This window comes from Podarcis filfolensis, assembly GCF_964270895.1.
Source record: "Podarcis filfolensis genome assembly, chromosome: 12".
NCBI classification, from domain to species: domain Eukaryota; kingdom Metazoa; phylum Chordata; class Lepidosauria; order Squamata; family Lacertidae; genus Podarcis; species Podarcis filfolensis.
The window spans coordinates 56,157,275-56,184,053 of record NC_139614.1 but is presented as its reverse complement, the minus strand read 5'-3'; the positions used below and the strand labels follow the sequence as shown (position 1 = coordinate 56,184,053).

The window sequence follows — 26,779 nt, the reverse complement described above, 5'->3', positions numbered from 1 at the left end:
AGTAACAATAAGAATTTATATGCCACTGGGTTTCCTAAAAAAATAGTAAAAGAACAAAATACAACATCACACACCAAAAACTTCCCTGAGCAGGGCTGCCTTTCAGATGTCTTAAAAATCACACATGTGAATGCAGTATTATCCTTTTTTATTCTTTAGGGCCCTGTTGTCTTGGGTGATCTCCAGCATGAGGATGTGATGAGACAACAGAGTCGTCTAGGTTCTGCAGCTGTGGTGAACTCCAGGAAAAATAAAATACTGCCGCCACCCTCCTCCCACCTGAAGGTGCCTCCTGGGGACAGGCAGTGTGACTTGTCTCCCTGTATCCCTTCCTACCTCCTGCAGAATGCAGAGAAGCAGGTCAGTGTATAAAGTGTGGCAGTAGTCTCCTTTTGTGCAAAGATATTGCTTAACATTGTGTGTTCCAGTCTTTAAAATCTGTATTGAGGAAGTGACTAAATTGGTGCTGGTTTCTAATGAAAACAGGATTTGGATTTCCACCCCACACCTGCATTAGAGAAATTGCTAAAAAGTCCTGGTGGATACTGTATTCACAAACAACTTCTCTTCATTCATCTGGCCTTCCTTTTACCAGATATTATGTCCCAGATAAAACAGAAATGGAATCTTAAGTTTTATTTGTGATATAGTCCCCTGGGAGTGTTCTTGAAAGGACTTACATGGGTGAGGCTCCTGGGAAATTTTGCTCTTGACCTTGGAGGAGGCAGATTTGAATTTGTGTTCTTGGTGGAGGGGCTGCATAGAGTGGGGGGTCTGCTTCTCTTGCTAAATACAATAAAAAGGATATAAGTATAAAAGAGTTCTGGACAAACAGTGATAGATTTCATCTTAAGAGGCTTTTCCCCAATGGCATCTTTTAAACAGATTTTATACCTTTACAAAGTGTGTAAAGCCTGCTGCTTTTGTAATAATATGGTGACTACTTTTTAAAAGCAGTGAAATGAAGGCTGAGAAACTTGTCCCAGGACAACTCATAAATAGGAGACTGAACTGGGGTTTGAACTAAGAAGTAACAGTTTTCCCAGTAACTTACACTGTTCTTTCCATACTGTATTAGCTTTCTGGGGAATGGTAGGTATTCTCTTATAGCTCCTGAGCACATGATATCCAGAGTTTACCTCATTTCTTCTGAGACATCTTTTGATAGTCACTGATTTTCACCATGTGCTCATTTTTCATTTGGATTTCTCAGCTGCAGTGCCTGATGGCTTTAGGGATCCTGGTAATTCTGTTTCTCTAATTGCCTTTATTGCTCTTGCCCTGCAAACTTCCAGTTCTTTCTCATTCCTCCTGCCATATCTTGCACAGAGACCTAGAATTCTTTATGCTTGATGGCTTTTCTCAAAACAAAAAATGTATTTCTTCTTTCAAGTTATCTTTTTACTGATTATCCGCCAGGAGTTGAGAAAGGTAGCTTTAGTTGTCATTGCAGGGGGTAGGTCTAATATGATACATAATGAATTCCTGTTCACAAGTTAAGATAGAATGAATTGATCCTGGTAGCTGAGCAATTGGGAGTAAAATGCTTGATTTGCACAGCCCTCTGTAAACCTAGTTGTCTGTAGTGAGATCTTCTTCTGAGCACATACTGCTAGGTGAAATAGTGAAAGTTCTTCCATAGTTTTGTGGAAGCTGTTCGCATGACTGAAACATGTCTTCATGCATTGGCAGTGGCTGTCATGGTGGTTTGCTTCTGGAAGAACAAGTCTTGTCAAGAAATGGGTGGGAATACTCCAAGAAGAAATAAAGAGGGCTTCTGCTCCATTTCTCATGGAAAAAGTGGTTCAGGAGTAGTGGGGGACTGTCACACTGATGCTGAGACTTTATGTTAAATTGAGGCTCATGCAGATGATTCCTTGAAGTGATCCAAATTCCTGGCTGGCTGCTAACAAATTCTCCCAGTGATGAGGAATCTCCATGGATTTCCCAGAGTGGATTTTCTAATCTTAATTTCACTGATATGTTGATAAGTGTATTCTAAAGAGCCTTTCTTTGGGGCCTGTTTGAACTTAACATGCTGTTCCCACAGGGCAGAGTGAGGGTTTTTATTGTTCAGGCTTTGTATACAGTATGCTTTTGCTACTCAGTGTTGTGTGTTTGGGCTTTGGTTTTAAGGAGGAGTCTCCTCTCCTGATGGGGTGGGAGGGTAGACTGAAGGATGTGTGTCAACCTTGGGAAACAGATGCTGGAAATCCTGTCCTGGCTGATTTGCTGGTATTTGAACTGTCACCAGACACACTCTTTCCCTTTTCTCTTCCTCCCTCTGTCCCTTCCATTTGCTCCTGAATTCATGTTTTTCTCTGCAAAATTTTAGACCAATCCTGTGCATGCCTACTTAGAAGTAAGTTCTGTTATTTCAGTTTAGCTTACTTGCAAATATGGTTGCCTAAAATGTAAAAACAGATAAACAACACTCAGGATGCCAAATTCAGGGGTGCAGCAAATGCCTGGAGGCATAGAAACACATGGCCCTGATTATAGCTTTCCTGTAATATTCACTGAGGTTTTTGTGTTTCCTGTTAAGTGACTGTTAGTGCATCTTCCCTACAGCAAGACCTCTTTTCTTAAATGCTAAAATGGATAACTAAGCTTCCTGTTAATGAGTAGCTTAGCTGCCTTCTTAAGTGAAGGTAGCAAATCTGAAGTTGGGACTACCTGATGTTGAAAGTGACCTGATTTTAAATATTCTTTGAGATAAATTTTCTGACAGCTTTTGGCATGACATTTATGGCAGGTATGTGGGGTTTGTTGTGTGTTTCAGAGTCTCATTCTCAAAGAGCTTACGAAGTAGTATGTTGGAAATTACCAAATATGTTAAGCACCATAACAATGAGAGCTGAAATCTTGAGAAGTTTCTTAAAATGTTAGGTGCCATTACTGCATCATAGGATTGTAGCTGTAGAGGATAATTGGATTACTTCCCTCTTTACTGGCATTTTTTGTTGAGAGCTAATCATTAATGAGAGGAAGGAAATGTTCAGGTCTTATTTTTAGTTTGTGGATGAAATTTAAAAGCAGCTTTTATTGTTTAAATTGGAGCCTGAGTGTGTATTCATGGATCTTTCAAATGCAGACATATGGAAAGAGGCACAAATGGTTCTGAATTAACCCTACTGAGATGGCAAACTACTTTGCACTTTGTTAAATTGCTGCTTTTGCTTTGTTTTTTTCCTCTTCCTGCTTCCAGAGCACAAAACAAATGAGTCTTCTGATTCATTCTGTCACAAGACTTACTTGAGTTTGAGATTTCATTTTTCTCTTGCAGAATTCTCGCCTTGCGCAGTCTTTAAGAAACCTTGTGTGTCAAAGTCCCTCCTGTACACCCATCAATGGGTCTCCAGAGCCCCCCAAAGCCTGCACATCACCCCATCAAGTCAACGGAATAAGTAACTGGTTAGTCCTACTTTTCTTTCAGGTTGATCAGTGTGATGTTCTGGAATTTGTCTTGCTGAGTAAACATTGTGTTCTACACTGGCTCTGATTAAAAGAGAGAAAATTAATTTGGTGTTTTTGAGGAAAAAAATAATTCTATATGGATTACCATAATTTTAAATGTCCTTGGACCAAAATAGAATACATCGTTTAGCGAAGCTTGTTGTAAAATGCATTCAGGTCGCTTGTCTGTGGCTCCATATGTGCTGGTGTGGGAAGCAAAGGCCTTCTGTGTCTCTTCCTTCTGTACAATTTCAGTTTTGAATGTAGTCACAGGAGAACCTTTGGTTGTGGAAAGATGCCTCAGTCAGTGGTCAACAAATCCTCTTGCATAGCTGTTTTCAGGTTCCATATACAGTAATACCTCCGCGAACATCCGCCCTGTCGACTGTGTTATAATCCATTTCGGCGAACATCTGCAGCAAACCTGGAAGTACCGGAACAGGTTACTTCTGGGTTTGCCACTCGTGCATGCACAGAAGCGCAAACCGCTCCGCGTGTGTGCGCAGAGTGGCACTTTGTCGAGCGTCCCTTTCATGGAGCATCCAGGGCTCCGGAACGGATCCCAGACTCAAAAGGAGGTACCACTGTAGAGCCGTCAAATGTCGCCTTTGGGCACCATACCAGCTTCTTAAGAAAAGTGACTCTTTCTTCAGAACAGATTCCATTTCGTTATTGGTCAAGTTTACCCCTGCATTGCCATTTTTATTCATCACAATAGAACAAGATTGAAATTATACTTTTTTTACCACAATATAGTAAATGCAAGCTATTGGCATCTACAGAAGCCAGCATATGGAGGTCAGTCTTTAGGAATTTTAATTCTTGCTGTTCTGTCATGGCAGAGAATGGCATTAAATTGATTGTAGGAAGAATAGGTGTTTATTTTCCGGCCTTAGTCTGAGTCTCCTGTATTACCCCACATGACCAGTTCCCTGGCCTGTATCTACATGTTTTCTTTAACAAATACCTGCAAGGCAGGAGTGCGTTATGAGAGTCCCCTGGGTGCAATGTCTATGGTTCACATGCAAAGAGTAGTAGTGACTCCTTGCAAGAGAACGTCTTGCTGTCCTTAATTGGGTTGAATCTAACCAAGTCATTACGCAAGCAGATATACTGTCATTTGTGCAACCGATCTCCCCCTCCACACTGCCCCCGATATGCTCCAGAGTAGGACCAGGCAGTATGTTAATAGATTGTTTTATACCGCTATCGAGAGCAAATCAGGATAACCATTTTTTTTTAATTACCTGGCAATATATCGTTAATCGGATGTGTGCTTGTGTGGGATAGTCAAATAGCACGATACTGCAAAAACTGGGAAGCTGATTGTTGTAAACAAAAATCTGCCCTTTTCCTTTATGGCGTATCCAAGAGCCCATATAGAGTTCTTACATAGGTTCCCTATTGGTAGGAGAAAATAACAGAGGCCAACCAGAGAATATTGAGAAGGAAAGCAGCTAGTAAGCCTGATCTTTATTGATCTGTTGCAACAGGGTGCTCCCCTCACACGCAGGAAAGGAGGAGGACCCAGAACAAAGGTGTGCCCGCCCCTTATATAGACATTTTAAATTGCCCACCCTGGAGTCCAAGACCACCCCCAGAAACATCATACATACATCACAGAAGGGGTGTAGTTCAAGACCACCCCCAAGACACATCATACCTACACCACAGAAAGGGCAGTCTACAGCAGAAATCTGAGTGTGTTGTTTATCTCCTCTCTGGCAGGTTACCTGTTAATGGTTACTTGATTGGATACCCTGGGGAGCCTGGCCAGTCTTTTGTAATGACAAATACTGTACTTAGTTCCTGAGCCAGGTCACAGGCTCACACCCTATTCAAACACAGACATACCCTTAAGACAGGATTTGTGAAGGAAAAGACAGTGAGCTTTTCCATTTTCCTTTGACCTTGCAGAGAAAACATTTGGTCAGTTTGGGAATCAAAAATGGTTTCGGGTCGGTCTTCCTGTGCTGATCTATGTACGTGCTTGGTTGGTACACTTATGAACATTTATTAGACATCTAAGAGCTTAAAATTCTTATCACACGATGCTTCTTCCTGTCCTGTGCAGCTGTTGCAATTGCTAAGTGCCTTAGCTGCTCTTCCGTGCCTCCTGTAGCGGCAGTGGCAGGCTGATGCAAAAATCGCTCTTTGAGAAATCGTGTGTGCACTGCAGGGTAACTCTCTGCCGCAGCTCTCCGTATGTCTTGCCTGCCTTCTTGGCGGCAGGCAAAAACCGTCCTTGGAGATATCTGTGTGTGCAGCCTAACTCTGCCCAAGGGCTCTGTCTCCTGAGCAGGCGGAGGTGAGCAGCCTGCAAGCGGGAACTTCCCTCCGTCAGAGACGCCAGGCTCTTACTGAAAGGCAGCCACCAGGCTGATAGGGGGCTTAGGTAGATGCATGGCTTCTGGAATCTGGAGCCCCTTTTCTCCTGCTGTTCTCAGTAAAAATATAAACTGGGGTAATGGGAAAAAGGAAAAGAAAGCATAAGAGCGGCTTCCCTCTTTCCCCTGCTGTGCTTGTTTATTGCAGTTAGATGTGATTGTCTGTACCTCTCTCTCTCCCCACTGCTGTGTTTGTGTTTGTGTGCATGTGCGTTTTGTTTTTGTGAAAAAGCAGAACACCATTTAAAAAAAAATTAACCCAGCCACTTTATGCTGGCAGGCAGCAGGACTTGCTCTAAAGTAGCTCCCCACCCTCACTCTGCTTCCCCTGTCCCAAGCAAGCTTCCTTCTTTCCCCTGCTGTGCTTGTTGATTGCGGGTGTGTGATTGTCTGTCTGTCTCTCTGTGTGTGTCTCCCTCCCCATTCCCGTGTTTGTGTGCAGTGCGTTTTGTTTTTAAATTAACCCAGCCTCTCTTTGCTGGCAGGCGGCAGCTCCTCTTCTTAACTTTAGAGTACAGTGGTACCTCAGGTTACATATGCTTCAGGTTACTGACTCCACTAACCCAGAAATAATACCTCGGGTTAAGAACTTTGCTTCAGGGTGAGAACAGAAATCGTGCAGCTACGGTGCAGTGGCAGCAGGAGGCCCCATTTGCTAAAATGGTGCTTCAGGTTAAGATCAGTTTCAGGTTAAGAACGGACCTCCGGAACGAATTAAGTACCACTGTAGTTTCCTCCCCCTCCACCATCTCCCCTTTCCCAAGGAATCTGCAAAGAAACACTCCATTGAAGCTCTGGGCACTTCCCTCTTTTTCCCATCTGCATGTGCTTCTTTTTAGGTGTGGGTGCACACGCGCAAATGTCTGTGTGCCTCCCTCATTATGCTCCTCCAGACCCCCTCCCTACCCTAGAATGCTTATCAATTCTCCCCTTGCCCCTTTGCTTTCTCACACATTTGTTATTATTAATGACAAATTAATATATTAACATTAATATATTCTCCAGAAATCTGTAATGTTATAGTTCAAGCATGCTATGTAGTAAAATTTCATATAATTACATGCATTAAATTTTCCTTGTGAAAATATTTATGTTTGCTTAATAATTTTAAATTCTGTAATTTTTTATCCATTCTTTCTCTTTTTGCCTGGTTTATAAAAGAAATGCAAATTCTAACTTTCAAAAACAATTTTTTTAAGGAAACATTCTCTCACCTTACCTTTGATACCTGTGCTACTGAATTACTTCTACAGCTTCAATTTTAGAGAAAATGTGCTAATTTAAACATTATCAGTACAATCATACTATAACATAACAGTTTTAACAGTACAATTGTACCTTGGGTTTCGAACAGCTTAGTTCACAAACAACTTGGAACTCGAACACTGCAAACTCAGAAGTAGGTGTTCCGGTTTGCGAACTTTGCTTTGGAAGCTGAACATCCGGTGCGACTTCCGCGGATTCCAATTAGCTGCAGGATGCTCCTGTAGCCAATCGGAAGCCATGCCTTGGTTTCCAAACGTTTCGGAAGTCGAATGGACTTCTGGATTGCATTCTGCTTGAAAACCAAGGTACGACTCTATGTTAAATAATGGTAAGTAAAAATTTATCAGTTTTAGAGTTAGACCCCTAAGCAGTAGCAGTTGCCAGGGCATTACCACATTCACCTTTACGTTGTTCCAGCCTTATTTCAAACATCGTGATATATTGAAATATCACGATGTTTAGCTGGTGGTAATGTGGAAAAAATCCATTGTGCTTGTGGAAGACGCTTGCGCAATGGCTTATTTGCATCCAACCCATTGTTCCCCAGTGCCAGAGTAGTGGCTTTGTGTTTGCACTGGACCTCGTTCAGACTTGCAATTAAAACTTGTTGCATGCTTGGAATCTGAAGAATCACTTCAACTCTCTTTCCGTATTTTTGTTACGGTTCATCTTACCTTGGGCATCATTTTATGCTTTCTTGTTGATTTTGGAACTTTCAAAACTTCATAGAAAGGGTTCTTTCTTAGTTCTCTCCACCCCTCCCCGCCCCACTCTAGCATTGCTGAATATTTGAGGCTGACCTGAAGTCAAGGAATTACAGTGGTACCTTGGTTTGCATACGTTTTGGATTACAAACACCTAAAACCCGGCAGTGTGTGTCCCGATTTGCAACCTTTTTCTGGATTGCAACACAAATTTTTTTGGATTACGAACAAATTTTTTTGGGAGGCCCCATTGGCAAAAGCGCACCTTGGGTTGCAACCTGTTTTGGTTTACAAACGGACCTCTGGAACGTATTATGGTTGTAAACCAAGATACCACTGTACAGAGCAATGGTGTAAGGTTCATGTTGTGGCAATATTTGAAGAGACATTGCCATGTCCATTGCAAACTAATTGCAATGTGGAAACGAAATTCAACAAAGGCAATGTATGCTGGAAACTTTATTGAATACAAAAATCGCACCCTTCCTCCTTTGCTCGCATCACATTTAGAATGCTCTGAAGTGATGGGGACTATTAATGTAATGTGATAAAAGAAGTTCCTGTGCTCTGTAATGGTATCCTACTTGCGTGGCTCCCCTTGGAGTAATAGGACAAGATAAGCCTTTGGTCTGATTCAGCAAGGCTGAATGAACTAATGTTTGGGGGTTATCTTGCTTTCACTAATCATAAGTAAAACTAACTCAAGTTTGTCCAGGTTCAGATGTCAAAACAAGATGTAAACAAATGTTTCCAAGCTCCTTATGGTTGTGTTGAGGGTAGTGCACAAGTCCAAGGTTTGCTGCAGCTCATCCTATTGCTAACCCCTGAAAATGAAGCCATTTGCTGCATTCAGCTACTTGGAATGCACCCTAGTGAGCCTGACTCACGCCCCCCTCTATGCATGAGGGGAAGAGATTTAAAGCTCCTATTCTGAACAAGCTGCAATTTCCTGTCATATTAAAGCGTTTGCCTAGCATCCATTTTAATGCCATTTTGGCGCCAGACAAAAGCATTCTTCTTCTTTCAGCTTTTTAATTACTTTTAAAGGTTCAAATTGAATTTAAAATGGTGTCATCTCTTCTAGCTCATTTTCAAATTCTTATGCTGATTGTGTTTTGCTTATATAGGTGGGTTTTTAAATTTGGTATAATTGAGCCAGGGTTGAAGTTGCTTTTGTTGCTGTTTGGTTTGTTCATTTATTAATAACTGGTATCTGGATGTGTTTCACTGCTTTTAATCTGTTTTATTATATGTTGCCTAGAGGCTTTGGCATGAGGTGACTGATAAATATATCTTCCATGTGCAGGAAACCATGGCTTGTAAAAACTGAAATGAAAAAGCCATTATGTCCAACCAGGATGTGAGCCTGATGTGAGATCCTTGTTCGTTTATAGAGGGTTTTATCCAACAGTGTTCCTGTACAAGCAGTTTGCACAAGCAAAGTAGACTTTCACTTGTGCAGCAGGACTGCATCTTGACTCTCCTCCCCCCTGCAGTTGCCCCCCCCCCCAGCTCCAAAAGCTGCTCCAGAGATTTGGGTGATCCTCTGCAGTAGATGTGGAGAATGCACAGGGAGTAGCAGGGGAGAGGAGGCAGAAGCCTAATTGCACAAGACGGTGTAAGTTTTCTGCCTGTGGTTTGTACAAACTACTTTCTGAACTATATTCAGAAACCTTTAAATATCCTCTTCTTGTGTACAAAGGAGGGGTGAGGGGAATGCGTGAGCCTGAGGCATGTCACAGCGCTTTACAACGAGCCATAGTTGCCAAAGATTTAGAGTGACTTTTTAGTGTTGCCTAAGAGATTGCAAATCTTTACATGTTGGCTGTTGCTTGGGCATTGTGATCAATATCTTTTAATGTCTGTTGGCAGCAGATAACTCATGAAATGAATGGAATGCTAAGTGGCCGGACTCCAGATTCTTGGCATGCTCCGTCCCATTCAGTTGGATCCATGCCTCTGTTCCTACTTGCTATCCCATGGACACTGGCTCTTCTTGGTTCCTTAGGTGCTGTGCGAGGGGTCTCTGGTTGATGCTATGAACATGGAGTAGCAAATGCTTAGAGGATGCTTCACTGCAGCACTTGACACTGGCCGCCTTAGTTGGTTGGGTGCACTTTGGTAATCAGAACATTACCAAGTTGTTTCCAGAACTTGGGAAGCCTAGTTATCTCAACAAATGTCTAGAAAAGCCTTCCCCAACCCCCAGTTGTTATTGCACTGTAGACAAACCTGAGTCCAAGCTAGTATGGGCCAGTAGTCAGGAATGATGGCAACAATTGTCAAACAAAGATATGGAGAATGCCAGGTTGGGGAAGGTTGGTTGAATAAGGCATTTCAAAACAACAACAACACAATACAGCATCTTGAAACAGCCATCACTAGTGTCAGCATGTGCCTTTAGCATGTTTGACTAAAACGGCAAGGCGTGAAACCTCCGAATCTTCCTTTTTGTACCACAGTGTCTCGGTAAGCAAACGCCTACTTTGTCTTGCTTTGTTCTGAGTACTGTCTGTTTGCTGGCAGAAAAGATCAGAACACCTGGGCATATAAAATGCATCAACATTGCTTCCTCCTGAATGTTGGCTGTATGTGTTGTAACCGTTCTCCCTGCCTCTGCTGCACCCACCAGTTCTGTGGCTCCCTGTTCAAGTTGGGACAATGATTCCCTCCCAGGAGAAGGATTGCTTCTGTTTTGATGGGACCACTTTGCCTTAAATCGTTAAGCACATTGCTGCCTTAAGTTGGACCCTGTATGGCAGGCTATAAAACAAAATAAACACAACTGTGTTTTGCCTGTCTTCTTAAGGTTTTAGTTACAGATAGGTAGCCGTGTTGGTCTGCCATAGTCAAAACAAAATATATAAGGGTCTGATGACTTCCATTTCAGTGTATCTGAAGAAGTGTGCATGCACACGAAAGCTCATACCAAGAACTAACTTAGTTGGTCTTTAAGGTGCTACTGGAAGGAAAAAAATTTTCTTAAGGTTTTGATTTTGAAGATGTTTAATGTTGATGAAAAAGGTTTAATCCCTGCTTGGGTTGCTCTCTTTGCCAGACTATTTCTTTGTGGCATTCAAGGGTGTGGGTGCGTGTCAGCAAAACAGTGTCCATAGCCCTTAATGGTGCCTCTTTTTTTTTTGGTTTAGATCAGGCACGTCCAACAGGTAGATCGTGATCTAACGGTAGATCATTGGACATCTCTGGGTAGATCACTGGCAGATCACTGGCTCCCCCCAAAGCAGCTGAACAACATTGCATTTTTCCCCTGCACCCTAAAGAAATGTGGCTTTCCTCCGCCCCCCCCCCAAAAAAGCTCAACAACTGCCAGTTTTTAACTCTGTGAGCAGATCGCAGTCTCTTGGGAGTTGGCCACCCCTAGTTTAGATTATAAAAACATAATTGCTCACAAATATTTGGTAAAGATTAATCCTTTAATTACAAGAGGAAGGAGAGTGTTTTTCTTTCCCTCTCACTCTGTCTGCCTGGAGCTCTCGTTTTCCCTGCGTTTCCACTGCTGCATTGTGTTAAATGGGCGGGCCAAGAGTAGTTGGAAATGGGCTTGGGTGTATGTCACTACCCTGGAACCTGGTTTGTGGTGGTTGGGTCTCCCACGCCCCCAGGGTTGGAATGCATAGTTAATCTGTGACTGCTATGTAGAAGGGAAACAGTTGTTTTTAAAACATGAAAGGAGTTTGGGTTTTCCCCTTGTCCTTTTCCTTTTCTCCCTGCCCCCTCCCTCAGAGTTGCAGAAGCCAACATGGTGAAGTTTGAGAACCACCCCCCCGCAAACTGGACATTTGCTGGCCTGGGGCTCTGGGCTGTGTATATGCGTTCAGTCACCCAAACCTCTTTCCCAGGACTTGCAAACTTCACAGTAGTATGAAAAACCTCTTGGGCCTTTTGTCCTAAGTGACAGTGGATTCAGGTTGTTTGTAGAACAGGAATGTGTTTGAATGTACTGAAGCATGATGGGTTTTGCATATTCCTCTTAATATCTCTTAAGGCAATAGTATGGATGGGCGGAATATTTCCTAGAGAAACATAAAGCTCATATTTTTCAACCTGTTTGCTTTTCTTAAAATGCATTGTATTGGATCCAAACGTGTCTTTCTGCTAGCCAAGTGCTTCTTTAGCTCACAGAAGAGCATGAGAGAAATGACCCTAAATCCAGAGAGGTTGCTCCATTTGCACAACCTCTTACTTAAGACTTTGCAGAAACTCTTTTTTGAGACTTTTTCTTAAGGCCTACTAGAGTGTATTCGCCCTGTTTTTGTTACTTGCTGTTGCTCTGTAATTCAACTTCCTGATACACTGTGGTTCTGCACTGTGGAAAATGTCCTCTGTTCCTGGCATGTGAGTTCACAGAGCAGAGCTAATCCATTTTCCCTTCCACTCATGGTTCTGTGGATCCACACTATTGGATTGCAGCCAAAGATTGCCTGAGCAAAAGGCTGCTCACTCAGCAAATTTGTTCCACCCCCCTTTATATCCTTTTGAAGCATCATTCCTGAACAGTGTGGGCTGTTTCCTTCTCCTACTGCACAATTATACACTTACCGTCTTCAGGCAGGTCTCTTGACACTCTGGAGAGGCAGTTCAAGAGAAGAGTGATGGGACTTAAGTTTTACAAGCCACTTTCTGGATCCAACCTATAGTTTCATAACATTACTAAATAATGTAAATTGGTGTAACACTGGTGAGACTGAGCTGTTTCAGATGACTCTTCCTAGGAAACATGCACACATAGCTAAATTTATATGCTTGATTTTGGGAGTGTGCTAAAATTAATGTTAACAGTTTTAAGAGTCTTCAATCCCCCCTTTAAAACTTCAAGAATTAGGGAAGTGTCTACTATTCTCATGCCTTAAAATGTTTAGTTATTCCAGTAAAAATCATTTCTAGAGCTTTCAATTTTAAAAAATCTAACCTTGAAAGAACATTCATTTTTTAAGAAAGTGTTTACTGTATTTTTTGCTCTATAAGACTCACTTTTTCCCTCCTAAAAAGTAAGGGGAAATGTGTGTGTGTCTTATGGAGCGAATGCAGGCTGCGCAGCTATCCCAGAAGCCAGAACAGCAAGAGGGATTGCTGCTTTCACTGCACAGCGATCCTTCTTGCTGTTCTGGCTTCTGAGATTCAGAATATTTTTTTTCTTGTTTTCCTCCTCCAAAAACTAGGTGCGTCTTGTGGTCTGGTGCGTCTTATAGAGCGAAAAATACGGTATATCCTGCCTTGCTTCCATCATGGAACCCAAGGCAGTGTACATGTTCCCAGGAAGTCTCCAATTCAAACACTGACCAGATCCACGCCTGTTTAGCTTCAGCAAGGTGGCCTCAAACCCATACCATGCAGCCAGGAACGTATTTTGCTGATTTCCCCCCCTAATCAGTTTTCTGGCTTATGGATTTTTTTTTGAGAGATTTCTGTAGCTTGTTAAATTAATGTGTAGTACTTGTATAGTTTCGTTTACTGCATGCATGTCAAACAAGTCATGCTAAATCAGATACCATTTGATAAAGGGTTTTGAGAAGTTTTCTGGAAAGCCTACATCACTCTTTGAAGGGCAAGGTTGTTTACAATTGTCCTACAATTGTCCTGCTAGCCCTCTGAAGTTCTATGCTGTCACTTTTGTTTTTTGGTAATTGTAAAGCAAAGCTGAGTGGGACAGTATAATCAATGTTAGTTTTGTGGGTTTTTTTAAAGCCTTGCCAGAAGTGGAACTATATACTTCCTGCTTTTCTTTACTTGCCAACAGTGTGTTTACAACCCCGCCCCCCCACAAAACAACACAGTTATATGTTTATGTATACTTGTAACTCATGATAATACTTTACACATCTGATGAAGTGGACGAAAGACTGTGAAAGCTGATGCTGTAAAAGTATTACTCTTTAAGAGTTTGGAAACCTCTCATATACTATTTGCATTGGGGAGGGGAGAAATAATGACATTTGGATTTGAGAATTGAAGTTAATGGTTTAGGGAATAATGTTTATATATAGCTTCTTACCTTTTCTCTTTTTTTTCTTTCTCTCACGTTCTCTCTTTAAATTCCTTTTCTATTCCTTTTTATTTTTCTTTCTCTTCTCTTTACCTCTTTTATTTTGGACAAAAAAGATATTTGGCAATAATTTTAGTAGTTTTTGTTATAAACCCTAATAAAATTCATTTTTTTAAAAGTAAATGTTACTCTTTAAGGTGCTACAAGGCTCTGTGTTGCTTTTGGTAGGTCAAATGTGACCATTGAGGACTAAAACTACAAAAATACACGTAATAGGATAATCTGCCCAAGTCCAGTATTGAATCTTCTGGCTCCCTCTTTCAGAAGAATTTTCAGTTTGTGTATCTCTTCCTTTTAACTGCAGTTTCAACACATGTTCCACCAGCAATTCCCAAGATGATGTGGATGCCAACAGGATTCTCAAGAAACCGAAGCAACTCAACAACAGCCTGCCTGCTACACTGTCTTCCCTTGACAACAGCTGTGTCGCTGCTAGAATCCGTCCAATTTGCAGATACAGGAAGCGCAGGCTGGTGAGAGTCAGTGCAGTCTCACACCTTAGCAGAAAGGTAGGTGCGATGTTTCACCTCTGCAGCTGTTGTTGAAGAAGGTTCTGATAATGTTTGTCTCGATTCCATCCTTTAAGGAGAGACAGGCAGGACATAATTTTGTCTGGTGGCAGCAATCAAATTGTGGTAGCCTTGTTACCTTGGAGTTCTGGACTGTAGGAATTCCAGACAGAATTGCTTGAGGTGTCTGATTTGGCCACAGTGACGTATGCCTTGATTACAGCCTATTTGGATTACTGTAACACACTCTGCGTTGGGCAGCCATTGGAAAGTGCTCAGGAACTTCAGCTGGCTCAAAGAGATGCAGCCAGACTGGATTGGGGCTGGTTATAGGGAGCAGACGACTCCCTTGCCAGAGCTGCTCCACTAGATAGCATTCTGTTTCCAGACACAATTCAAAGTGCTGGTTATGACCTATAAAGCCATAGGTGGCTTAAGTACAAGCTATCTAAAATACGGCATTCCCTCCTAAGAACCTGCCTGGCTTTTGAGATCTTATGGGGGAGGCTCTTCTCTTGGCCCCGCCACCCTCACAAGCAAGCTTTGTGGGGATGCAGGAAAGGGTCTTTTCGGTGGCTGCTCCCCAACTCTGGAACTCCTTGCCTGGAGAAGCTAGATTGGCTGCCTCCTTGTTGCCCCTCTGCCAGCAAGTGAAAACCTACTTGTTCCAACAGGCTTTTGGGGATTGAGTGCTTTAATGAAAGGGCCGGTGCTGTGCTGTTTTTATTGTATGTTTACTATATGTATGTAGTTTTAGTTCTATTGATGTTTAATTGTTTTTATGCTACATTTTAAATGATTCTTGCGTTTATCTGTAAGCTGCCTTGAGTCCGTCAGGGGAAAAGGCTGGGTATAAATACATAATAATAATTCTTATGGGCTAGTACTACTGCTGCTACTAATTTAATAGTAGTAGTAGAGGCAATGTTAGTTAGATGAGCGCTTGAAAGATTCTGGCACTGTTATTCCACCATGAATCATGTAAAGTATGCTAACAAGAGAAAATTGGCTCCTTTTTTAAAAAAGGGGGGTAGCATCTCCACTGGGATAGCTCACCTAGTTACTTAAGGCAATTGATTTCAGTAGGTCTGGCTAGCATCCTAAGCTTTGTCACTGAGCAGGGGTTTGAACCTGGAGCCCCCCAGTTGTAGTCATTCTAGTATTGCTAAATGCTCTGCTAAAAAACGGGTTCAGCAGTATGAAGAGAGCCATGGGAACAGGTAATATATCACACATTTATTTATTTTTTAGCTCACTGTTTGTATTCAGTCATGACAGCAAGTAGAAATGCAATGTTTGCAAAGGGAAGAGCCAGGATTCTGAACAGGAAGAGATTGGAAAGGAAGTGACAGTTGTACTCTTAGGCCCCACCCGTACTGCTGAGTTTTGGCACTTCTTGCTTGCCTTTGTTCTCTGGAGCATTACTGTACCCACTGGAAGAAGCAACGTTTTCCACAGATCTTGTTGTGCTTCTGCTTTTTGATGTATTAGGCCTTTGGGTTACTTGGTTTGCAGTCATCTTTAACCTGTGCCTGAAACAGAGAGTGGTCGATTTTGCCGTTCCAGATAAATAACTATTTTGTTGATCTCCTTTGTGTTCCAGCCACAGAAACCTCTCAGCATGAAGTGTAACTGTGAACGACCCAATTCCTGCATCTTGTGTGACTGTAAGGCCTCTGTCCAGACCATAGACCCAGAGACAATGTCTTTAGAGGAGCGGGTAGCTCTGCTGGACTCAGGCTTCCATCCCATTCTATCATTTTCCCACGGTGAGTAAAATGATAAACAGCCTCTTCATGTGGAATGAAGAACCTGCCTGTTTAGGTGGCTTTCCTTCATTCTACTAGCATGAGCTGAGTCTTCGCCATCATATCTCAGTGGAGGTTTTGGCACCGCTGTCTTCTGCCACATTTGTAGGGGCTGCATTTCTATAACGTAGAACAGAGTTTCCTTTTATTTTGCTTGATATTTCCATGGAGGGCAGCTTCTCTAAAGAATTAACACACCGCCTTTTAAAGGGATTTAAGAGAATCATGTACAAAGATTACTAGAATGCAAAAGTTGGGAAATCTGCAAAAGCAATAAAAGCCGTGTGCTGCCATTATTTTGTAAGTACCAAAGGTGATGTTTTTGCAAGATGACCAGTGGCACTGAGTTTATTTCAGCAATGCTTTAGTCACATTTCTTTGTATAAATTCTGGTGTGTTATATTGTGATTCTCTCATTGGTAAAAGCATCACTCAAACGTTTCCGTCCCTATCATTCGTTTCAAACATGGGTGGCTAACTTGTGGCCTTTCAAATTTTGTTGCTGTTTGTTAATTACTCATTAATTTATATAATGTCCAGATGCTATTGGACTGTTGGACATGGTGGCTGGGGCTGATGGGAGTTGGAATCTCAACAGCATCTAGAGGCCACAGGTTAGCCACCCCTGGTTTAAAGTGAGCCAGATCTTGCTGATGAAAGCCAAATCTGTGAAGGTCCATACTTAACCTTGCTGACCATAGTTTACTGAGCATGCTGTGACATGTGACAAGCCTTAGTCATCTCCTTTTTGTTAATATTGAAATGGATTGTGTTTGTGTAGGGCTGGGCGATACCTGGTTTTCAACATTGTGATATATCACCAGCTAAACATCGTGATATAACTATATATCCCAATGTCTGAAATAAGGGTGGAGCTATGTAGAGGGAAGGGGACGTGGGTGGCGCTGTGGGTTAAACCACAGAGCCTAGGACTTGCCACTCAGAAGGTCGGTGGTTTGAATCCCCGCGACGGGATGAGCTCCCGTTGCTCGGTCCCTGCTCCTGCCAACCTAGCAGTTCAAAAGCACGTCAAGTGCAAGTAGATAAATAGATACTGCTCCGGCGGGAAGGTAAACAGCGTTTCCGTGCGCTGCTCTGGTTTGCCAGAAGTGGCTTAGTAATGTTGGCCACATAACCCGGAAGCTGTACGCCGGCTCCCTCGGCCAATAAAGTGAGATGAGTGCCGCAACACCAGAGTCAGCCACGACTGGACCTAATGGTCAGGGGCCCCTTTACCTTTTTTATGTAGAGGGATTGGCTGGCTTCACAGTTTTCCCATGTTGTGATTTTTGCAAAGCACATGCACAGAGAGAGAGAAAATTCACATTTCCAGGTCAAAAATTATGAAACAAATGCCACAATATAGACTTGAATCCAGTTTTGGACAATACATCAATATATTGCCGAACCCTGTCAGTATGGTTTGGGAGTCCAATGTAATTCAGGAAAGCCATATAAGTTAAATACCAAATGGACGGTATTGAGCTTGGCACCAGTTGCAGGTACAAAGAAAATAAATCATGCCTTCACTAAGATCTTTCCCTTTTTAAGTAACATAATATAGTTGCACACAAAGCATCAGGGTACAAAATACCCGACAATGTAAAGTGCATAAAGCTACCAGAACAGTATGTGAAATCTAACCGATCCCATCTTTTTTAAAAAACCTGAAGCAAAATATTGTACCATTAATATGCATGTACTATAATTATCAGAAGTATTCAATGCAATTATCATGATTTGTGAATTATTTGTAACAATCACAGGATATTAATTTGAATAACGAATAATAACAAGTGTGGGTTAACTTGTTTTCTTCTGCTAATAGGCAACCCTCTTCATTTACACTTCGAAGCCTTGCTGCGAGAGGACCACAGGTTGAGTCATAAACTCAAGACTCTCAAGATACCCCAGTGGGGTTTGAAAGACCTTACCAACAACATTTGTTCATCATCTCTCTCTGCATCTGGTAAATTATATGCAATATAAGAGAAGCATTATTTTAGCTCTTGGCCTGAGTAAAGTGCATAAAAGGTGCCCATTAAAGGTGCCGCATTCTGTCTGAGGAAATGTACTGTATGGGCAAAATCAAACCAAAGGATCGTCAGGTCCATTTGTTTCCAAGAGTGGCCACTGACAGCAGCCGGAAAGAGGTGGATATAGCATGTTGTTTGTCCCCAGTATCTGAAACCAGGGGTCTATTGACTCTGTCCAGGGGAGTTCTGCTTATATCTATCAGTAGCTATTGGTCATGATAACAGCCCTCCATGAACTTGTCCAATGGTTTTTAAAAGCATCTGAGTGGTCAGCTTCTCATCATGTATCAGAGAATCTCCTAAGTTCATTATTCATTATCTAAATGGAGGTTTTTCCTTTTCCCTCTCCTAAAACAATTGTGTTGATTTTATTGGATGAACACAAGCTTGTTTTTTGCAAGAGAGGCAAAAGAAAATTCTCCGTCCACTCTCTCCATCATTGTGCATCAATTTTAACAGTAGGATTGGTGGTGGTTTAGGTAGGACATCTACAAAACAGGGGCACCGGGAGCAATATTTTAGAGTAACATACATATTGATAAACTTGCGGTTCACCCCCACTTGATGCTGCTCCTCCAGTCAAGCTATTTAAAAAATAACAGGTAAACTATTTCCAGAAAGTACAGCAGAAAAAATGAACTCCCATCTACCTTGTGGTTAAGCAGAAGTTGCAGAGTTAGTATATCCTCTTAATTTCATGTTTTCATTACCAGGTCCTCTGCTGAAAGGATCGGCCAGTCGCAGCTTCTTTGTTCCTAGCCCTCAGACCTACAAACCCAGTTCTTTACATCATGTGCCATCTCTGTGCTTTGAAAATTCACCTGCCCCCCACTCCAACCAAGTCCCTGGCAATTCCATGACTGCTAGCAGCTCGACGTTGGTGAGTTGGAACACAGTCCCTCTGGCAAACAGAACTGCAAAGAGGAAATACAGAATTAGTGTTGCTGGGTGACTTCCCTTTAAACTTAAGCCTCTTTCATCTTTCCCCTGAGCGAGGCGTGTTTGGGAGTGCAAAACGTTTTTTAAATGATGCGCTGTTCTCTTAACCTTGAATTGTCTCCTAACTCATTTGCTATGCTGTTTCAAGCATATCTCCTGGTGGCTTTTTTTGTTTTCTTTTAGGAATATTATTGGTTAGATATGCAGACTACTATACTAAAAAAAACCAAAAAACCATTGCTGGGTTTTTTCAAAAGAAAAAGGAAGCCTTGAAGGTTGAATAAAATGTACTGTGGAAATAGAGGCAAAAGACTATCCACTTATCCTCATTTCATTTTTGCTTTGGGTGGAACATTACTGTGTCCTTCAGCTTCTTGTCTTGGGTGTTTTTCTATATATTACTTCACCCTTTTTCATCCTGAGGTTGTTTGCTCTCTTTGTATTTTAAAAAGCCTTAAGCTGTATTTCAGATGGCTTCTGTGTTTATCAATAAACAGCCTGACTGTGATTATATGGTTACCTCTTGCCCTGTTGGAAGGACCTCAGTAACCATATCTCAGGCTAATAGTGTTACACAGGTAATTTACTGGTGCAGAGAGATGTTGAAACAGCTGCTAGACTCTATATTTGCCTGTGCGGACATTTAGACGCCATTTGTTAACCAGCTGTGTACTTGATGTGTTGGGAGGAAATGCGACTGACAGTACTATGTTTTTGTATTATTTTCTGATGATCCTTGTTTGGTTCCAGCAGCCTGCCAAGAAGAAGAAGGTGGAATGTTCCTACGACATCAACAATATAGTGATCCCCATGTCAATGGCTGCAGCTACACGGGTGGAGAAGCTACAGTATAAAGAGATTTTGACACCAAGGTGGGTTCCCCTGGAGGCTCTTCAGATTTAAACAGCAGCTGGAACATGTTGATTTAGACATAAGAGCATTCTTTTTCATAATTTTTGCAAGAAATCCAGTTGTCCTTTTGTAAGAGTAAACGTACAGCATGCCATGCCAAATGGCGTTTTGCTAGTCAAGGAGAGGGCTGAGTTAACAACAACTCCTCCTGAAGTTGTCACATCAACACACTCCTTTCTAAAGTGCCCTGAGGCACGGTGGCAGTTTCCTAACTGTACCTCCTGGTGAAGCATTAGCTGTATTTCCAGGTGTGGAGGAACTTAAAATACCATGAACTGGCCAAACACTCAGTGGCTGAATTGTGTATTACAGCAGGACCTGGGTGCCCTGTAATCCTAACTCCCATTAACTGCAGCCGTTGTAGCCAGTTGGCAGGGATGACGGGAATTGGAGTCCAGAAACATCCATTTAGAGCAGCCTTTCTCAACCTGTGGGTCCCCAGATGTTGTTGAAGTACAACTCCCATCACCCCTTGCTAGCAAAGCCAGAGCTTAGGGATGATGGGAGTAGTAGTCCAGCAACATCTGGGGACCCACAGATTAAGAACCACTGATCTAAAGGTTCACAGGTTGCTGGCCCTAAAGCACATCTTCATCCACTGCCAACTCTTGTTTCCTTTTAAGGTTATTTTGCAGCTGTGGAGCAGTTTTCTAGCCTTCGTGGCTCTTGAGGAATATTGGGTGCAAGCAATGCATGTTTGCTTCCACATGATGGAGGCTCTTAAACACACACACACACACACACACACACACACGACCTTTTTCTGCCATATAGCATACAAGGCAGTTTCCCCAATAATTATATGACCCCCCCTATAAATCCGTTCGTGCTACACAGTCAGTAGCAGTGGTAAGGTTGAGGGTGATTGAGTTCTGTACTGTACAGTTGTACCTTGATTCTCGAACGCCTTGGTACGCTTTAAGTTTTGGCTCCTGAACGCCAAAAACCCAGAAGTCTGCTTGAGTGCAGGAAGCTCCTGCAGCCAATTGGAAGCCGCACCTTGGTTTTCAAATGGTTTCAGGAGTTGAACGGACTCCCAGAACGGATGAAGTTTGAGAACCAAGGTTCCACTGTACATCAATGTATGTTTTAAGAGTGGAATTGAAGAAGCCCGGTAGCCATGAATAAGTGATGGGTTTATTTGCTGGTGCTGGAGGATGGTGTGTGCATTTACTCGGCTTCCGTGCATCCCACCTTGTTGTCATCGTTGTCCACCCTATTTCAGCAGTAGATATTTAGCAGGTCCACTTGCTTATGAGAAAGGTGAAACCTGCATGGTTTTTAGGACTTGCACAAGTGAGCACTAGAGCTAACTAGGCATAGCCTGTTTTGACATCTCCTTTGGCGATTTTTTGGAGAAGGTATTTGACTTCAGAATGTGGCATTGCCTCAGTGTCTACTGTTGAGGAAGCAGCAACACCATAGCAAGCCAAGCCCTGGAGTACACTTTTGGTTGATGCAGTTGTTTGCAGTATGTGCAGAAATTACCCTAACCCTGAGTCATTTTCTTCCTGCAGCTGGAGAATGGTGGATCTCAAAGAGCTCAAGACCTCAGGAGAAGTAGATTCAGAGGTGAGGAGGAACAGATCTGGTCATTATCTCATGCCTCAAACAGTGCATCTGTCTTAACTAGGCTTGCGTGGACCAGGGCTTCTCTTGCCTTGTATTTACTGTGTACAGTGTCACTTTACATAGAATTGACTCCCTTAGGTGACAGAACACCATTCCTACCTTGCTTATCCTGCCAGTAGTCATATGATTCCACAGTACATTCATTTTGTGTCTTGAACCAGTCAGTCATCAAAGCAAACACATACTCCTTTTGGTTTGTTCTCATTCAAGACTGCAAGACTGAATAACATTGCCACGGAGGAGTGTAAAACCTATTTTGTGTGAGAAAATGTTATCTCCATTCTTGTGTATGCAAAAGGTTTGTATACACATATTCCATAAATTTAGTTATTAAGGTGCAGAATTGGTTCCGTTTTTGGACAAAATTAACGTACATTATTTGGTAGCCACGTTTACCAAAACAGTCCTATCTACTTGTGTACACCTGTGATGTTCTAGCAACTGTAGAAAGGGGGAAACTGTACTTTTATTAAACTTTTGCACTGCTGGGCCTGTACAGATTATGTGGTTATTTTTCCTGTGTATCTTGGGGTGGGTGGACGGACAGTATCTATTTAGAAACAGCTTTGACTCTCTTGAATGTGTCAAAAATAACTTTCTTTTGTCCTAGCTGGAAGATATTTCTGATGAGACATATCTGAACCATCACCAAAAATATGAAGAGCTGGAAAGGGCCCGCTGGGATTCCTGGGCAGGAAGCATTTCCCACAGGCGAGGAAACAGGTATCCTAACATTTGCTGCTAGCTGTGTGTTGTGGAGTAGTTCTCTTCCCAAGTCAGATTATATTCAAAACTTTGTTTCCTGCATAACTTGTGAGCAAAGCATTAATGAAGTGAGTACAGTGAACTGTGGTTGGGTGGATTAGGAGTTTTGAATTGAGCCTTAGTAGACAAGATTTAAGTTTCTCCTTAAAAGGTAAAGGGAACCCTGACCATTAGGTCCAGTTGTGACCGACTCTGGGGTTGCGGCGCTCATCTCGCTTTACAGGCTGAGGGAGCCGGCGTACAGCTTCCGGGTCATGTGGCCAGCATGACTAAGCCACTTCTGGCGAATCAGAGCAGTGCACAGAAACACCGTTTACCTTCCCGCCAGAGCGGTACCTATTTATCTACTTGCACTTTGACGTGCTTTCGAACTGCTAGGTTGGCAGGAGGAGGGACTGAGCAACGGGAGCTCACCCCGTTGCGGGGATTCGAACCGCCAACCTTCTGATCAGCAAGTCCTAGGCTCTGTGGTTTAACCCACAGCGCCACCCGCGTCCCTAAGTTTCTCCTTAGCTAGTAAATAATTTGATAGCTTTGGGTCGGTTCATATCCCCACACATATCCCGCCTAACTGTTGACAGGTATGAAAAAACGAATGAATAAGCTTTTGGTAAGGGTGCTCCAAAAGTATGCAAGCGGGCTTGGAAGCAGCTGTGGAATTTCCCTTATAATAGAGATTTATCATATTTTGAGCCTCTGTGTTTTCAGAAATTAATGGAGTAAGAGCTTCCATGAAGATTTGGAAGCATCGTAACAGCATAACAGGATGAATGAAATCACACACACACACCCTCTGTCTGCAGGAAGATTTACCATTGGATCACGTTTTAATTTCAGAGCCTTAGTATCCTGTGCTGCTGCAAACACTGAGGACTAGAATTCTTGCAATATGTGGCAGCTAAGATCTCTGTATTAAGCCACATTCCCTTGCTTAAACCAGGCAGAACCTCTCTAGTAGTTGAGCCTCATTGTCAAATCTATGAGTAGAATTATTGCCAGAGTGAAAGTGCTGGCTGTAAATATGGCAGTGAAAAGTCAAGTAGACTCTCTTCCCCCACCCCGCCTGCTCCTATTTTTAAAGAGTGCGCAGTATGGGTGAAGAGTTCATTTTGAAATTCTGCATGATACCTTGGCTGTAGGCCTCGCTGCTTCTGAGCTTGCACTTCTTTGAGTTTTGCAGTTCTCACATGTAACAGTTGTCCTCACAGTGTGACTTCACATTGGCAGCGTGATTGTTTTTTTGTGGCGTGTTTTTCTTTTAGGAGCTCTAACAGAGCAGATGGCCGATGGATTCCTCAGCCGGCCTCTCCAGATGCCACGTCCCATAATCTTAACCATCTCCAGTATGCAAATTCTCCCATGGGGTCTCTCAGCCCAGAACTTTCCAATGTTCTGCAGCCCCTCCTCATAAAGGGCAGGGGCAGAAACAGTCTGTCCTTTAGTGAAGACACAAGTTTCTCCTTCTCAGAAATGGACGAAGACACTCAGGTGAGGACGTGTGTTTCTACTTGGAGAGCTCGTATACAGCCTGTTTACTTGGCAAACCATACATATTTGAAGCTTTTCCGTCATCTTCATTGCCCACCATGGTTGCTCATTCGGAGTATAAAATGATGTCACCATCTTGGATTTGCCATGAGAGACAAGAGAATACAGTCAAAGAATTGCTCACAAGCATTTCTGGGGCTGAAGGGGATGCAAATAAACCTTCTATATTTGGACCTTGAATGTATCATTCTAGTGGATTGTTTGCATTTGTGTGCTGTGGGTTAGTGGGGGGGGGAACAGAAGTTAAACCTTGTAACCTGACTTCCAAAAAGGTGTCACAATAATTGGGTTGTTATGCCAAGCCATAGTTTTTACCTCTGAACCTATTTAGGTTCATAAACCATGGTTCGTAAAGGCAGCCAAACAAGAGTATTGAAACTAGTTTGCAAAACTACGTTGTCTTTGATCTTACCACAGTTAAGGAGACACAGCTAAGACAGTTAAGGCACCTACTGTGTCTATCTGTGCCCCACTGAAATAGGAGTAAGCCAATGAAACTGAATGTTAAGCAGATGAAGAATGACAGCTGACATGCATCTCTAAAGCATGGTTTGCTTAAATGCTTATTCTATAGTGTGGCCTTTTAATTGTACTTAGCATGATATGTGAGCTGAGCACCTTGACATCTTGTTGCCAGTGACTTAAAACAGCTTCTCATTCTATGGAAGGCATCCTATTTATCAAGATAAAGAAAGAGGCATATATAAACTAGACCTATGAATAAGGCTTGAAAGGATGATTACTGTTGATTTTGTTGTTCCTTCAAGAGAAAAGCTTCTCCTCTGTTTTTTAATCTCACCCAAGCAAGATGGAAGCATGCATAATCTCTCTCTTTCTCGCGCCGCCTCCTCAAATGACAATAATATATTCTATTCCGTTAACGCTGCTGCTCTTTCTCTCTGTTGTAGAACGTCCAGCCGTGGGAACCCCGCACATTCCCCCTTTCCGACACAGAGTGTAAGGCGCTTCAGGACCCACCGTGCGAAGCTCCTGGCAAGCAGACGAGTACCATTCAGCAGTGGAACTCTAGGAGCAATCAGGGCTTGAGGACTAACAATATAAATTCCAGCGCTTCTAATCCTAGGGAGCCATTTGTATCCGGTTGGCAGGTGCAACCAGGCGTCAGCAAGCAGCAAGACGAGTTTGCAGGCCAGCCCTGCGTCCCGCCAGTGCTCATCAACAACAGATGAGCGTTTGGGCCCCATGATAACCCGTGGAAGAGTTGCACCCATACTCTATAGATTGGTATCACAGAGCTTGGCTGACGAGTTGGCCTAGCAAGGCAGTGGCGGCAGAGAGCACTGCTGTGCCTGGAGCAGAGGTCCAGCTGTGAACTTGGAGCTCCTGCTCCCCTAGATCAGTAAGGGCTGGACAGGCAGCAGCAGCAGAGGCAAGGTGCTGGGCCTCCCTAGTGTGGTAAGAGGGGGGGGGGGCATCCAGGAAAGCCCAGTTGCAGGTTGTTTCTGGGCAGAAGAACACTTGCGCCTCGCTGGCAAGGTTAGGTGCTGGTGCCACAAGTGCAGCAGCCCAAGGTGTAACCCAAAAAGGGAGCAGCAAAGAGGATGGACGACACAGCAAAAGAAGGGGGAGGCTGAGCTGTTTCAATTTGGATGTCTGTTACTCAGGCAACACTTCTTTGAAAGGGTGCCAGTCAGTTGAACATGTAGCCCTCATGAGGTTTTTATGCCACTTTTGGGGGCAGGAGTAAAGTATCGATTGTGGAAACTCACTCGCACAGATCACAGGCTTTGTCCCGGTGCCGCAGATGGCAGCAAGGGATATAACCAAGGGGTAGTTGGTGCGTGTGTGTGTGTGTGTGTGTGTGTGAGCGCTGAATAAATGCCTGTAGGGGAGGACAGATGCTTCCCCTACAAATTTTTCATAATGGTTTTTAATTTTTAAATGTAGTTCTGAAATCACTGATTCTCTAACATGCAAATCATGTTTTCTTGGCCTTGCAGAAATGCTATTGTTGCTAATAATAAACAATAAATCATGATAAAGCTTGTTTGTTTTTTTACATTTCCTTCAGAGAAATTGTAAATCTTGTTCATTGTATGGGATGTTCGAATTTATCTCCCAGCACATGAAATAAAACGTGACAGGTTGGATGTCTTGGGTGGCTGTTTTGTTGTTGTTTGTCCTGGTCATATAAAAAAATGGGATTGAACTTCATAATATTTTAATCACCCAGGTAGTTTGATTTACCTTTTGAAATCCGTTTTCTGATGGAATAGGTGTGTGTCTTTAAACAAAGCTGGCGAGGATTCAGTTTCGCCTCCAGTAGAAAGGGATTTCCATTCTACTCAATAACCTACAATCCATTTTCTTGAATTCCATGGCATTTCACTTGTGACGCTTCGTCAGGATTAGCTCAGTGAACTTGCTACCGGAAGGTTTGCCTAGAGGAGGCAGCATTCAAGGAGACAGTGCAGGGTGGTTGTCAAAGTTAGAGCAACTTCAACTTCAAGGAGTTTGGCAATGTCTCACTTCTCTAAGGTTTTTTTTTTTTTTTTTTTTTACAACATCAAAATCCACCCAATCATACTTGCACCCCCTCCAAAGTTTGGATCTAGCGAAGCTAGCGCCAGCACTGTCTAGTAGGCACACACTTTGTGTCGTTCTGTATGTAGACTCCCTTCTGTCATTTTGGCATTTTCATATTTGTGCTCTGTTTATAACTTGAGTCATGAAAGGCTCATGTGCCAGGAATGACTTCACAGCATGTTGTGCAAAAATCCTGTGAAAACAGG

At 42.7% G+C, this 26,779-nt stretch overlaps 1 protein-coding gene across 2 annotated transcripts in view; it reads left to right on the top strand.

The window, feature by feature from the left end:
- The window catches only part of LOC310745990 (KAT8 regulatory NSL complex subunit 1-like), a 41,619-nt gene extending 15,590 nt beyond the window's left edge, over positions 1–26,029 (top strand). Inside the window, exons 3-13 of one of the 2 annotated variants that reach the window (XM_083579493.1) lie at positions 160–360; positions 3,287–3,414; positions 14,182–14,386; positions 15,990–16,155; positions 18,023–18,163; positions 18,944–19,110; positions 19,920–20,041; positions 21,599–21,653; positions 22,324–22,436; positions 23,741–23,966; positions 24,935–26,029. In XM_083579493.1, the coding sequence (XP_083435619.1) occupies positions 160–360; positions 3,287–3,414; positions 14,182–14,386; positions 15,990–16,155; positions 18,023–18,163; positions 18,944–19,110; positions 19,920–20,041; positions 21,599–21,653; positions 22,324–22,436; positions 23,741–23,966; positions 24,935–25,216 (1,806 nt within the window). In that variant the 3' untranslated portion in view covers positions 25,217–26,029. The remainder of the gene's footprint in view (positions 1–159; positions 361–3,286; positions 3,415–14,181; positions 14,387–15,989; positions 16,156–18,022; positions 18,164–18,943; positions 19,111–19,919; positions 20,042–21,598; positions 21,654–22,323; positions 22,437–23,740; positions 23,967–24,934) is intronic. The other variant, XM_083579494.1, reaches the window with a different exon arrangement.
- The last annotated feature ends 750 nt before the right edge of the window (positions 26,030–26,779 follow it).